Source organism: Palaemon carinicauda, chromosome 31 (assembly GCF_036898095.1).
Source record: "Palaemon carinicauda isolate YSFRI2023 chromosome 31, ASM3689809v2, whole genome shotgun sequence".
Lineage (NCBI taxonomy): Eukaryota > Metazoa > Arthropoda > Malacostraca > Decapoda > Palaemonidae > Palaemon > Palaemon carinicauda.
This window is the reverse complement of record NC_090755.1, coordinates 6,368,386-6,383,095: the sequence shown is the minus strand read 5'-3', so window position 1 is coordinate 6,383,095 and position 14,710 is coordinate 6,368,386. Positions and strand designations below refer to the sequence as shown.

Genomic DNA, 14,710 nt, shown 5'->3' with positions numbered 1-14,710 from the left:
GAAAAGCTTCTGTGTTACCTGTTGAGTAAAATATGCTATCTAGACAAAAGTTGTAAGAATATTGCTATTTATAGCTGTTGTTATTTATAATTATTATTTTTGCTTGTTATTGTTTATGCTTTCAACACTCCTCTACTCTGGGTACAGAAAGTTCCCTATTTGATAAATTTCAACTTGAAATCTTTTTAAAAATAAGAACTTGTGTGCACATTATTTTGAACAAGTACAAAACCAATTAATAAAATAACTTCTTTTAAAAGGTCTTTAATAAGCAGTAATAGCTATAGGAAATCTTGATACAAGTGTAGGTTTGCTTACTAGTGTTAGCAAGGAAGGCTGGTTGAAAAAAAGGAAAGTGGAAGGTAAGAGGTTATGAGGTAAAGCTTCCTGGGCAGTTGAGTTTGTGGATAGGTATATTAATATTTATCTTGAACTACATGTAGTTGTTTTAGTAATTTAGTTGACTATTGACTGGAAATTTACTTCGGAGAATTATAACCAAAATTATAGCCCAAAAAATTTTTATATATTAAGAAAGTCTTTCTAAGTGTTTGGAGATTTCTCTCCCCCAAGGAAACATTTTAATTCATTCATTCTGCCATGTCATAAATGTTGTTTGTTCCGACACAAAATACTCACCGAGAACTACTTTCCTTAGGAGTCACTTGGTGACCTCTCAATCTCGACCAAGATTTTCCCGCCGTTATCCCCCTATTCCGCTCTATATAGTTTCTACCCCCGCCGCCAGGATGTGCCCTGAGGGCAGGATCAGGGCAGGTCACTGCCTCTCCGGGTCAGCATCGCCATTAAGTTCTTGGTCGTGAGATGTGAAACATCTCGCTCTCTCGATCCTTTGGCGCGTTTGTGATTCCACGTGTTTCCAGTGTGGGGACTTGTGTAGTGCGTTATTCGCAAGTGTTTCAGTACGTGCGTATATCCCAGTGTGCTTGTAACTCGATAGTGTTGGCCCTTCGTGTGCGAACGATGGAGCATGTGCGTCGTTGCCCTGGTCCTAGAGCCGGAAAGTCGTGTGGGGCTTTCCTCTCTAAGCCAGAAGTGGACCCTCATTCCCTTTGTTCCACGTGCAGGGGTAAAGTTTGCTCCTCCTCGGACACGTGTCCGGAGTGCATAAGTTGGGACGGCATACAGTGGGTACGGTACAGTACCAAGAAGAAGAAGTCGTCTAAGCGTTCCCCCAAGAAACTGAGTGGCGTGTCTTCTTTACCGTCGGTCAGTGATCGGTCCGACGAAGCCTCGGCTTCTCCGTCTCCTTCGCAGAGGAGTGGGCACCAAGCCCCCAGTGTTGTAATTAGCCATAGCGTTCTTCCCGGTGAACCCAGTGTGAGGGAAGAACCAAGGGCAGGCCCCTCTAGAGAGAACGGAAGGTCCGGTAGTGCTTCGGGTGAATCGGGCCACGTGGCAGGGGATCACGCGTCCTCGGAAGACCCCGTATGGGGCAGTGTTGTTATATCGGAGTCCCCACCGCCCTCGTGGACCGGTGTGTCGGGCTCTCCCCCGCCAGAGGACAACCACGCTAGAGTTCGCCGCCCGAGTAGCGATGCTTTCGGGTGGAAGTTGCCGAAAACTCCGGGGAGGTCACCGCTAAGGATGGACGTGTCCCTGGGCCCCTGGCCTCCTAGCAGGGATGGAGTAGACTCAGTGCCCTCGATCTCCACAGCAGTTCCCGAAGACTTCCTCCAACATCCTGTCTCGGACGCCCGACGGCGAAGAGCTTCCCCCGCACATCACGCGAGCAGCCGTTACGCGAGGAACGTGGCGCCCTCAGACTCTTCAGAGGTGGATTCATCCTCCGGGGGAGAAGTCAGGGAGAAACGACACCGGAAGAGAGAGCGGGCCGAAAGCGATCGTTCCCGCTCCAGGTCAAGGTCGCGACACAGCAGGAAGCGCCCCCGCTCTCACTCCCGTAAGTATAGGAGGGATGCCTCTCCCGGCAGCGAATGGGTCTACGTCCCTTCAGGAGAGTCCAGAAGGCTCCACTCTCCAGACTCTCGGTCGAGTGAACGAGCCTCTAGGCTGTCGCTCCCTACGCACAGCCTAGAACCGCTCGACCTGCAACGCAGGAAGGGCCTCGCTCTTAAGCATAAGTCCTCGAGGCCTCCGGTTCACCCCGCCCAGCGGGGGGAAACGCGCTTCCGAGAAGGCAGCCTGACCGAACCAGCCCAGCTGGTGCGGCCATCGAGCAGGAAGGACCGGTTCCCGTTGTCGGGTCATCCCACCGGGACCGTGTCCTCCGCTTCCAGAGCCTTGGGGCAGCCGAGGGTCCTCCCTGAGCCGGTGGCACCCGCCTTACGGCGAGATCCACCCTCGTACGGAGCGCCCTACGGTTACGGGTCGACCTCCCTGGAACCAAGAGGAGAACGCCCTGTCTACCGTCCAAGCAACCCGGCTCCCCCACGCCAGGCCGAGGCCTCGGCCGACGGAGGCGAGGCTTCCCCGTTGGAGGACTCCGCTTACAGAAGGGTGGTAGGTCTCATCAAGAGGCTCCATGGGATCGCAGAACCCTCGGCGCCTAAGGTGAATTCCTGGAGGTCGAGCCTCCTGAGATTCACTCACCACGACGCCCTGCCGAAGTCCTCCCTGGCCCTTCCTCTCGCCCCAGACCTAGTACTGGGACAAGAGTACATAGATAACTTGGTGGCCAGCAGTGCGGAGGCCCCCAAGTCCCAGAGTGCCTCCAAACTACTCCAAGGTCTCAAGTCACAGGGCAAGGTGTATATTCCTGAGGGACGGCGCCCAGGTCCCTGTAGGGTGGACCCAGCCTTGGACATCCTGGGACAAGGCGGCTCGGACGAAAGGGCCTCTTCAGCCCCTGTTTCCTTCTCACCCACGGAAGCCGCCATGATGGAGGAGATGTCAAGGGACCTGGTGAACGTCTCCTCATGGCTGGACTGGTGGGCCTCCACGTTGGTGAACGTACGAGCCTCCACAGACCCCGAAGATCCTGAGCAACAGAGTCTCCTGACGGACCTTCTCACCTCCGGGGGGAAAGCCCTCAAGTTTCTGGCTTACCAAGCACTCTCCTTGACGGCCAACTGGGTGCTTAGAAAACGGGACACAGTGCTCTCTAAGTTGTCAAGGAAAATCCCGGACAGGGAGGCCCGAGTTGTGCGTAGCCCACCCCTAGGGGGTGAGTCGCTGTTCCCTCTGAAGGATCTAGAAGTGCTAATGGAGAAGGTGTCCAAGAGGAGAGAGACCAACGTCCCCAGACAAACATCTTCCAGAAGGCCGCCATACAGGAGATCAGTCTCGGATAGTGCCGTGACTCCTCAGGCTGCCCCCAGCTCTTCGAGGAGGGACGCCCCTTCCTCCTCCTGGACAACAACTCCGCAGCCCTCCCGCAGGGGAGCACCAGCTTCTGCCAGCTCCTTCAGGTCGGGTTACTCCGCCTCGAAGAGAGGCAGATCAGGCCGCCCCTCTAGGAGAAGGTAGAGGGAGAGGCCCCCTACTCCCGCCCAAGCCTCGGGTTGGGGGATGCCTCAGACCTCATTGGCAAGCATGGAAAACACAAGGGGCGGATGCTTGGACGGTGTCCGTCCTGAAAGAAGGCTACAGGCTCCCCTTCATAGCGGATCCACCCCCTCTTATTCCAGCCACCCAGACAGAATGGTTGGCGCCCAGGGACCCGTTGAAAAGGGCCACCCTTCAAAAAGAAGTTTCCTCCATGTTAGAGAAGGGAGCCATGGAAGAAGTCCTTCTCCCAGGGCCAGGCTTCTACAGCCGCCTGTTCCTGGTGGAGAAAGCAACGGGGGGGTGGAGACCCGTGATAGACCTGTCGGCCCTCAACAAGTTCGTCAAGAAGACGAGCTTCAAGATGGACACCCCGAAATCCGTCCTGATGTCCTTGAGGGAGAAGGATTACATGATGACGGTCGACCTCAAGGACGCGTATTTCCAGATCCCTGTCCACCCGTCGAGTCGGAAGTTCCTCCGGGTGAAATGGGGCTCCCAGATCCTGCAGTTCAGGACCCTTTGCTTCGGCCTGTCGACGGCCCCTCAAGTGTTCATGAGGGTCTTCGCGACGGTCTCAGTATGGGCTCACGAACGGGGTATCCGTCTCATCAGATACCTGGACGACTGGTTGCTCCTTTCCAGCTCAAAGGCCCTCTTGGAAGAGCAAGGGAGGGACCTCCTCCAGTTCTGCAGTAATCTGGGAATCATTATCAACCTGGAAAAATCGAACCTAACTCCATCCAACAGAATGGGGTACTCGGGTATGACGTTGGACACCGTGCAGGGGAAGGCCTTCCCCTCGGAAGACAGGATACGGAACCTCAATCAAATCATTCAGCCGTTCCTGTCGGAGCATTCCAGGAGGGCGAAAGACTGGCAGAGACTAATAGGTCACCTGGTCTCATTAGAGAAACTGGTTCCCCAAGGGAAGATGCGGCTCAGACCCGTGCAATGGAACCTCAAGGGCCTCTGGTCCCAGACAGGCGCTCAGAAGGCGTTGATTCCAGTCCTTCCGGACACGAGAGCAGCCTTAGAATGGTGGCGCTGCCAGTCGAACTCCCTCAAGGGGATGCCCCTCGGGTCCTGTCCCCCCGAGTTCCTCCTGTTCACAGACGCCTCCAGCCTAGGGTGGGGAGCCCACCTTCGGGAGGAGACAGCAAGCGGTACCTGGTCGGAGACCGAAAGACATCTCCACATCAACGTCCTGGAGCTAAAAGCAGTACAGAAGGCATGTCTGCACTTTGCAAGTCGGTTGAGGGGAAACACCGTGGCCTTAATGTGCGACAACGCCACGGTGGTAGCCTACATAAAGAAGCAAGGCGGCATGAGATCGAAAGAACTGTGCGACCTCACCATAAACATCCTGCATTGGGCGGACGAGCAACAGGTGGTACTGCTAGCGAGATTCATCCCCGGGAAAAGAAACGTGCTAGCCGACGGCCTCAGCAGAATGGGTCAGATAGTAGGGACGGAGTGGTCCCTACACCCAGAAGTAGCCAGACTCATCATTCAACGCTGGGGCTCCCCGGTGATGGACCTCTTCGCAACAAAGCTCAACGCCAAGCTACCGGTCTATTGCTCCCCGGTGCCAGACCAAAGAGCAGCCCTAGAAGACGCCTTCCAGCACAAGTGGGACAACCTGGACGTATATGCCTTTCCCCCCTTCACGCTGTTAAGGCAGGTGCTCAACAGAGTAAGAGCCTCCCAAAACCTAAGGATGACTTTGGTAGCGCCCTGGTGGCCGGAGAGGGAGTGGTTCGCGGATCTAAAAGACCTGGCAAGCCAACCGCCTTGGCCTCTGCCCCCCAGGTCAGATCTGCTGCGTCAACCTCACTTCCTCAAGTTCCACGACAACCCTCTCTCTCGTCGCCTTCACGCCTGGAGACTATCGAGCGGCTCCTGAAGAAGGAGGGGTACTCCTCCTCCACAGCTAAGAAGATGTCCTTATACCTAAGAAGATCCTCTACCGTGGTATACCAGGCGAAGTGGGCCGCCTTTACGAAGTGGTGCTCGGAAAAACACATAAGACCTCTTAAAGCTTCGGTCCCTGACATAGCTGACTTTCTCGTGTACCTTAGGGATGAAATAGGGATGTCAGTCCCAGCTATTAAAGGAGTACGGGCAGCCTTAGGCCAAGTCTTTCTCCTAAAAGGCATCGACCTGGGGACCTCGAGACACACAGCGATGCTGATTAGAAGTTTCGAGCAGTCCTGCCCTCCTCAAGCCAGGAGAGTGCCCAGATGGGACCTGGCCAAGGTCCTGAAAATGCTAAGTCGTCCTCCCTTTGAACCCCTCAAAGATATCGGAGACAAAGACCTCACCCTCAAGACCGTCTTCTTGCTAGCCTTGGCTTCAGCTAAGAGAGTAGGTGAGATCCATGGTCTGTCTTACGACGTTGCACACTCCAAAGGGTGGAGGGAGGTATCCTTCAAGTTTGTACCCTCCTTTGTAGCGAAGACTCAGAACCCAGCAGTCTGGGACCCGAAGTTTGAAGGTTTCTCAATTCCGGCCATTCCCAAGACAGGCAATACGGAAGATCTGAAGTTATGCCCAGTAAGGACGCTCAGGAAGTACCTGGAAAGGACGGCTCATCTCCGACCAGGTGCCAAGAACCTCTTCGTCTCCACAGGTGTTAATAAGAAGCAAGTCTCCAAGAACACTATTTCCTTCTGGCTGAGACAAGTCATCGCTAAAACTTATGAAGAGGACAAGATGGCAGTGCCAGGCACTCCCCGCCCCCATGACATCAGGGGCCTGAGCACTTCCTTGGCCTTTGAGAGAAACATGGCGGTGGGACAGATCCTACAGGCTGGCACTTGGTCGCACCAGTCGACTTTCACTGCCCACTATCTCAAGGACTATTCAAGAAAGTCTTTGGATGGATTCTCCATTGGGACAGTCATCGCCGCCCTCCAATCTGTGTAGCGGTAGGCTAGAAGACGTCCCCAACGGAGAATAGACTCGTCCCTACTTCATCAGGAGAAAATTCAGTAGAGAAGATGTTAAGAGGTGAGTCTTAAATAATAAGCGTAAGGTTCCGCAGTTACCCTCTATCCGCTCTCTGATAGGCCCCGCATTCCTTAGCCCTCCAGGCACTATGTGCCGGACCAAGTGGCAGAATGGCTTTCCCGCCTCCTAAGGTATAAGTCTCCTAAGGAAAGTAGTTCTCGGTGAGTATTTTGTGTCGGAACAAATCAAAAATTTTAAACAATATTTATTTTTCCTAACATACTCACCGAGAACTACTTTCCGGGTAATGGCCCTCCCTTCCGTCCCCGAGTGCCATCCTTCCATTGCCGAGTTGGGCTAAACGTCGAACTTAATGGCGATGCTGACCCGGAGAGGCAGTGACCTGCCCTGATCCTGCCCTCAGGGCACATCCTGGGGGGGGGGGGGGTAGAAACTATATTGAGCGGAATAGGGGGATAACGGCGGGAAAATCTTGGTCGAGATTGAGAGGTCACCAAGTGACTCCTAAGGAAAGTAGTTCTCGGTGAGTATGTTAGGAAAAATAAAAATTGTTTAAAATTTTTGATTTTCCTGTTGGGAGCAGCTTACTCTTATCATTTTGGGTTGTAGGACAAAAACTTGCAATTTTGAATTCTTTATCCTTGATCTAGATATTAATTAATGGAACCTTTGTTCAATTAGCTCAGCATATTTTTTATGATTTTTCTTAATCCTGACCATTCTCTGAAGTCAGATCTTCCCAGACTATACAATTCACTGTGTAACACAAGGTATGCAGTTAATTGTAACTGCCTTACCTTTTCTTTTCCTCAAAGCTCAATGCTATACATCATTCTAGAAGTTTCATTCTGGCTGTGACATCCCTAGCTGTATCATTTGAACTTCAGAAGTTCAATCTTTGGGCTAATACTTTTGTGTGTCCTTCGTTGGTATCGTCTGTCTGGTTTCATGGCTTATATGTTACTTATCATTTAACATTGTCATTCACCCTCATATGTTTTGCTTCCATTTTATAGTTTTTTTCATTACTTCCATATCTTTTATGGACTGGAGTGGTTTCCATGTTTGGACCCAATAGGGCACTAAGACTTATCAACCAGACCCCCTCCCACATAGGAAAGAAGAATGTCACAAGCCTAAGGGTTAAAATTGCAGAAGCAGCCCAGTATAGAAAATTTCAAAATGAAATCAATATCTATTAGAAATATATTTAAAATATAAATGAAGTCTGTTCAAGAAGAAAGTATCTGCACCCCGTATATAAAGGCAAAACTTGACTTGCTTAGCTCTGAAAGAAAGTAGGAAATAGCTGTTAAGTCAGTCTATTGCAAACCATCAGTACTGAAGAATAAAACGGTTGCTGATCTTCAAAGAGTGGCTGATCCTCTTATTGGCCTTAGAAACCAGATACTGTGATGCAACTTGTTGCAAGTTTTCTTTGTACTCTTGAGGATCCCCTCTTTAGGTAACACCTAGACTCAAAATATTTAACAGTATTTTTTATTCTTTGTCACCAGAATATTTAACAATAATTTATGATACTTTTTTTCAAATGCTTCAAAGATACTGGATGCAAGGCCTCAGGGGATCTTTGTATACCAGATAAATTTTCTTAAAGTGTAGATTCCTTTTGAAAGAGTGGTAGTTAGGATTTAGATTATTATGTGATATTCCGTTTAACCACTCATAATAAGTAGAATTTATACATATTTAGAATTGTGTGCAGCTCATCTCAGAGTACATATAAAAATATGTAAAGATATAACAGTTTCAAACTGCACATTACCAGAGGTTAAATTATATGAAAGCCTGAAAAGTAAGCATTGGAGGTACGAAACCGATCCGATTAGTCTCACGGAAAAGATAGGATGTAGTGGTGGCGGCATCACTAGGTAGGAAAGAGCATTTGCAGTGGAAATCTGTATCTTGGCTTCTGTTTGGCTTATGGGATGGAGATATCCACATCACAGAAATAGGATTACAGGATTAACCTGTTTGAATGAAAAATATTGTAACAATGTATAGTAGTGAAGTATTGTCATAATGTTTTCAACTCTACAGATGTTGATTCATGGATATATTATTTGGTTGTATATAATTTTTGTGTATTGCTTCTTGCATACAGTATATTTTTCTGTAAACCATATTGTACTTTTTTGTATTAGTTTTGTATCCATTTTTGTTCTACAGATTAATATACTTTTAGTATTGTCTTATATACACAAAATTACTTTGATAGCGATGCTGTTATCTACAATCAATAAACTCTAAAAAAATTTTGCTTGTACCAAAATGTATGTTTACTTTTCAAAGTTATCTTTATGATTATCATGATGTATGCTGTAGTTTATCATTTACAAGAATTAAACAGCTCATTTACTTACAGAAAAATCCACGACAAATTCTGTGACAAAGTTGCCGTGACAGTGGTCACAAACAATCATACGAGTACATCTAATACTAATCTTAATCAAGTGACGCAGGTAAGATTAAGATAGAAAGAAAGATTAACAAAGGTGCATTATGTATCTTTCATACTGTATTTTGTGTATATGTAGTCTTTAAGCTAAGAACTTTTTTTTTTCAAATACTGGAGACAACTAGTATAACAATGGTAAAGACATTGGGACATAAAGAAGAGGTAATGATTCATACTACTAGGTGGTAGCTTACAAATTGCATCATGTTAATCTAGAACCATAATGCATGATAATTGCAGGTGTTCTGTAGTAATACTTGTTAACCTATATTTTTGCACTCAAGTTAAAAATTTTAACAAAAGCTAGTTATGATTATCCGTCCCCCCACAGGCTAATCATAACTTCATTTTGTGCTGTAAGTGCACATCAAGCAGTGCACTATATGCATTACTTACAATTACAGCACTCTTTCAGCCCCCAGCTACAATCGCTTATTAGCTTTTCTGCTATACTTCCATTCCTTCTTTCTATCAAGCCTCATAATTTTCCTTGATACTGTAACTGTTTGGCTATTTCCCTATTTCATTTGGCTGCTGAATGGCCTACCAGGCCCCTGTGCTTCATCTTTATATTTTTCTTCTTGGCTCTATTTCTGCTTCATATTTTCCTTCTGTTATTTCTGTTGGTAGGTGGGTTCCAATGTATAAAACAGTACTTTTTCCCAGATAATCATCCTGTACATTGAAGTTCAGATAGCTGTGGTCATTCAATCCTTAAGTTGGTTTTTTGGATCACTGGAAGGTGCTCCTTAGTGGTGAACTCTTTCGGTGCTCAAAGATTATGTGAAATATAAACAGCATATGCTTCGGATCTCGCTTAGCAATCAAGTAGAATGCAAGGTTGGTAGCATCCTTGGCAATCTTCAACCTAAATGTAGTCATCTCTTCTTGGTTGGTGAACGTCTTGTTGGAAATCTTTAAAAATATGTTCTTATTATCCATGTTGAATTCCTGCTTAGCATAGTAAGCACAGTCTTCCCTAAAAAACATTCTAATTATTTCTTGAAACATATAGATCCTTCCCAGCATCACCTGCAGCTAAAATTTTTCAATGTTGTTGAGAAACGAACATTTTCTTGCTTCGTAAAGGCCCCATACTTTCAATGATATGAAACAAATGTCTCTTTATAATTTAGATTTATAACCTGATCAGCAAAAAAAGAAAAAAAAAAAAAAAAAAAAGGTTACATGATAAGCTCATTTCCTTTAGTGACAGGACTGTTTTTTCTACCTTGTGATAGACCTCCGTCTTGAGGATCATATTGGCAGCCAGGGAGGATGTATTAGGGTAATGCACTTGGGAGGGACCATCTGAAAGATGCTTATGGTACTAGAAGAAATTGTAAAACAGCTATATATTCCCTAAAAGCTGTAGTATGACCCCTGGCTTAAGATCATCGTGTGTTCCTTGTGCGCAAGGCATGTAAATGTTGTTACATGCTATAATTTAGTATCTCCCATCCTGTAACTAAAGTTGTCACTGCTTCCAGGCTAGCACTGGCTAGCAAGTGATTTTAAAGTTCAGTCTTAGAGATTCGAATAGTTTTGCTTCAATAGCATTTAAATTTTTACTGTAGACGCTGCTTTTAGGGTCTTTATAACAACCATATTTATTCATATTTTAAGTACATGTTTGTTGATTTGACTCCACTCATTAATTTATTGCATATTATTTTTATTTTACTGTACTTATATTTGTTTGAAAGTTTTACTTTTGAATAGGTTGTAGGTTAAGGATTGTCAATTCTACCTTTTAAATTGAAGAAACAAAATGTTTCAATTGTGTTAATTCAAATTAGCAATAAATTTGGATTATCATCAAGATTTATTGGTTGATATTGACAGTATTAATAGTGGCCAGAATCTGTAAGGAAATAACCTCCAATCAGCTTCATTAAACCTCAATATTGTAATAAAATAAAGATTAAAACTTGTCTCTGCAAGTTTTCATAAGATGTTAAAGTAATCAAGAAGCCTAATATTTCTGCATGAAATATTCATAGATTTCATAATTAGATAAATAATGTAAACAAAATGAGAGTTGCATGTAAAATTTATATTTTTGGATTTCAGGTACTAGATCCATTGGCAATAGCTACAGCAGCGTCAGGATTGAAGGAAGAGAAAGGGACAGCTGGAGTAAATAATCTTGCAATGACATCAACAAGTTTAGAAGAGGTATGTGAATCTTTAATTTTATTAAAAGGCATTTCCTTTCTCATGTGTTAAAAAAAATACTGAGTGAAAAACAGACACTGGGTCAATGATCATTGTAGATTTGCTTATTTGGAATGATTAGACTCAGCTAAAAGCTGTTGGTTAAGGGACTTAAGTGGTGGGCTACCCTTAAATCTGCACTCTGGTGTAGATGTAACAGTTCCTCCTTTATTTTTAAACCAGATGGCTCTATCACTCGGTCTAAATAAAAGGCAACCCCTTTTGGGTGATGTGTTTGGCAGTATAGTTAAGCATAGTAATGAGAAACCTTCTTCCTCATTCTTCATGGACCTTGATGCTTATGGTGTTGTAGACCCAAATCGTATTTTTTGTTTTTTCTTGCTAATTCCTTAGCTCCTCAGTTGTCATTATTGTCCTTAAGTTAGCAAGAAGTTCTTTTTGCACTTGTTGGAGAATTGGTAATGTTACTCCATTAAGATTCTCTGTGTTTGTGGGAGCTCTAGCCCTGTTGATTACATTCAATTTCCATTGGTGGGGTCTTTTTTTATAGGATCATTATTGATTTTAAATAATAGATTGCAGAGTTGTTGATGGACACCATAGTGAGTATAGGTATGTGATATCTAGTGTTCCACATTACTTTTCATACTATATACTGTATAGACTGGATGTGTGGTTTGGCCTAAAAAACAAACTCTTTGCATATGTAGATGATGGTACTCTATTTGCATCTATTCCCTTCTCAGAAGAGATCTGGGGTTGCTGAATCCTTTAAAAGAGATTTAGCCAAAATTATTGCATGGTGCAAATTATGGGGCATGAAGTTAAACCCTAAGAAACTCAAACGTATGATTGTGATTGTAAGTAGGTCAAGGACAGTGGTTCCTCAACATACAGATCTCAGCATTGGTTTTTCTTAACTATATAAAATTCCTTGAAAATTTTAGATACAATTGTTGATTGCAAAATTAGTTTGGAGGGACACGTGGTCTGTTCTTCAATTGCACTAAAAATGGGCTTTTCAATGTCTTAAGATTTTTGGTGATCGGTGTATATGAAGATTTTTTTACTATTTCATTTTGCCTTGTTTTGAGTATTTTCGACCTTTCTTGGTCTTCAGCTGCTAATTCTCATCTTAATTTGTAGTATAAAAACTTGGTCTAGTAAATTTCTTATTCCAGATCATATACCGTGGCACTATTGATCATAATTCTGACCATCCTTTATGCATTTGGAATCTTCCTGTGCATATTACTAGGTATGTAGTTGTTCTAAGGGTAATTTGCATTATTCTAGAAGTTTTATTCCAGCTGTCATCAGATTGTGGAATGATCTTCCTTAATCAGACAGTTGAATCGTACATTAAATTTTTTTGTTGAAGAGGCTGACATGAGCCTTTCATAGATTATACACAGTATATATCTACATTATAAAAGAACGATATTTTATAATCTTGATTCATTACTTTTCACATGAGTTTTCGTAACTCACCGAGCTATTTTCCCCTTTGGAGCCTTTGTGGTTATAGTATCCTTACTTGTCTCATTAACATTGTAGCATGGGTAGTAGTAATGATAATGACTGAACTTAATTATTTTTTTCAGGTTGGGGGAGGAATGGTCAGCACCCCACAATACATAACAGTGAATGGGCAACAAACTGTAACTATACCTGTAATGGGAGGTATGCAAGGGCACATACCGTCCATAGGTCATGTTGTGCAGGTAAGTTATTAAAAAATAGGTAGTAACTAATTATGATTATAAGTACAGTTTCTTTGTGAATGGGATAATGAATTAGGTAGTTAAACTCTGAAAGTTCAGTAGGTATAGAAAAACTTAATTTCTTTTCAAGTTTTATTAAATTCAATTTCAGTATGTTCCTGGATAACCAACAACTTCTTGCCACTTAACTTTATTCTAGATTTTTAGAAAAAAAAAAACTTAAGTGTAAAGTTTTACATTTTGTGAAAATACCTAATCATAAAAATTAGTTAACTTAAATTACCTTCATATAAAAACTTATGGAATTTCTACAGTATTAGTAAAAATTACAGTATTACTGATTCTGTAAAACATATTTCAAATGGATGCAAATGATAATTTTCCCCTACAACTTAACTTACTACCCTTTGAGGAAACTTTATCTTTATTGCCCTTACTTTATCTTCATTGCCCTTTTTCCCCAATTAGTTGCCACATCATTTTAAAGCATTACAAATATAAAATGTTTTATTATTTTTTGGTACAATCAATTTCCCATTTTCCATTGCATGGTAGGTTGGTTGATTGATTGATAGGCTGATTATTTTGTAAATGACATTGCACGGTAGCCTGTGTATCAAGGCTGGTGGTTGACGATAAAGGAGGTAGCATGTAGGGCAACTGGAGGTTAATGGAAGGTGGTTGACTGACTGACACATCAACAATTTTGTTGAAGGCATGGTGAATGATGAGAAACAAGGTTGCTTGTGGCCATAGACAATAAGCAAGAAGGCTGCAACATAGAGATTAAGGTTTCAGGCAGGCATCAACGTAGAGGATAAAGAGCATTGTAGCTACAATGCTTGCTGACAGCAAAGCTGCAGGCAAGAAAAATGCTAATGAAGAGGAGGTGTTACTGCTTCGCTTCTCACCACGCAAACTTCTAATGAAGAGGTGTTATTGCTTCACACCACGCAGTTAACAAGGTTGATTGATGCAGTCAAATTGTACACACTTCATTTATAAAAGTTTACTGCTGCAGCCATGCTTGCTGGTGACGGAGGGGATTGCAGTAGCCATACAGGCTTATGCTGAAAGATTTGGTTGGAAACTTGTATGCTGATAGAAATATGCTGCAGGTATGCACGCTGTTGCTATAGGTGGGCACAATGCTGACCACATAGACTGCGGCAGCAGGCGTGCATCAACAGGGGTGCTCACTGATGCCTGCAAAGGTTCACACTGCTGGTGTGCAAGCTGCTAACTGACTACATTGCTGCTGTGATTCGCACGCTGTTGCCTGAATAGATTACTGCGACTTAAGTGTGGGGATGTGCACACTGCTGATTGAAGAGATTGCGGCTGCTGGTATGCACAGTGCTGATTGGAGAGGTTGCGGCTGTAAGTACGCTCAGTGCTGATTGGAGAGGTTGCAGCTGTAGGTATGCACAATGCTGACTGAAGAGGGTGCAGCTGCAGGTATGCAGAGTTGCAGCTGCAGGTACGCACAGTGTTGACTGAAGAGGTTGCAGCTGTAGGTACGCACAGTACTAACTGAAGAGGTTGCTGCTGCTGCGGGTGTGCACACTGCTGCCCGAAGAGGTGGCTGCTGACCAATCAGATTGCTGCTGCTGCTATGGGCATGCACACTGGTTCTCGGAAAGGTTAAGGTTGCTGCGGGTGTGAATGCTGGTGATTGAAGAGGTTGCTCTTGCTACAGGAATGCACATTGATTCCCAGAAAGGTTGCGGTGGTTGTGAACGCTGCTGACTGAAGAGGTTGCTCCGTAGCGCACTGAAAACTAAAGAGGTTACTACTGCTATGACAGGCGTGCACACCCCTGAAGAGGTTGCTGCTGCTGCTGCCTCAAGAGTGTGAATGTTGCTGCTGCTGCAGGTGTGAACATTGC

The 14,710-nt window shown here is 44.6% G+C and overlaps 1 protein-coding gene across 1 annotated transcript in view; it reads left to right on the top strand.

Moving 5' to 3' along the window:
* The window catches only part of LOC137624849 (zinc finger protein 345-like), a 94,284-nt gene that overhangs the window by 67,884 nt on the left and 11,690 nt on the right, over positions 1-14,710 (top strand). Inside the window, exons 12-14 of the mRNA XM_068355798.1 lie at positions 8,828-8,924; positions 10,994-11,098; positions 12,703-12,822. Of these exons, the coding sequence (XP_068211899.1) occupies positions 8,828-8,924; positions 10,994-11,098; positions 12,703-12,822 (322 nt within the window). The remainder of the gene's footprint in view (positions 1-8,827; positions 8,925-10,993; positions 11,099-12,702; positions 12,823-14,710) is intronic.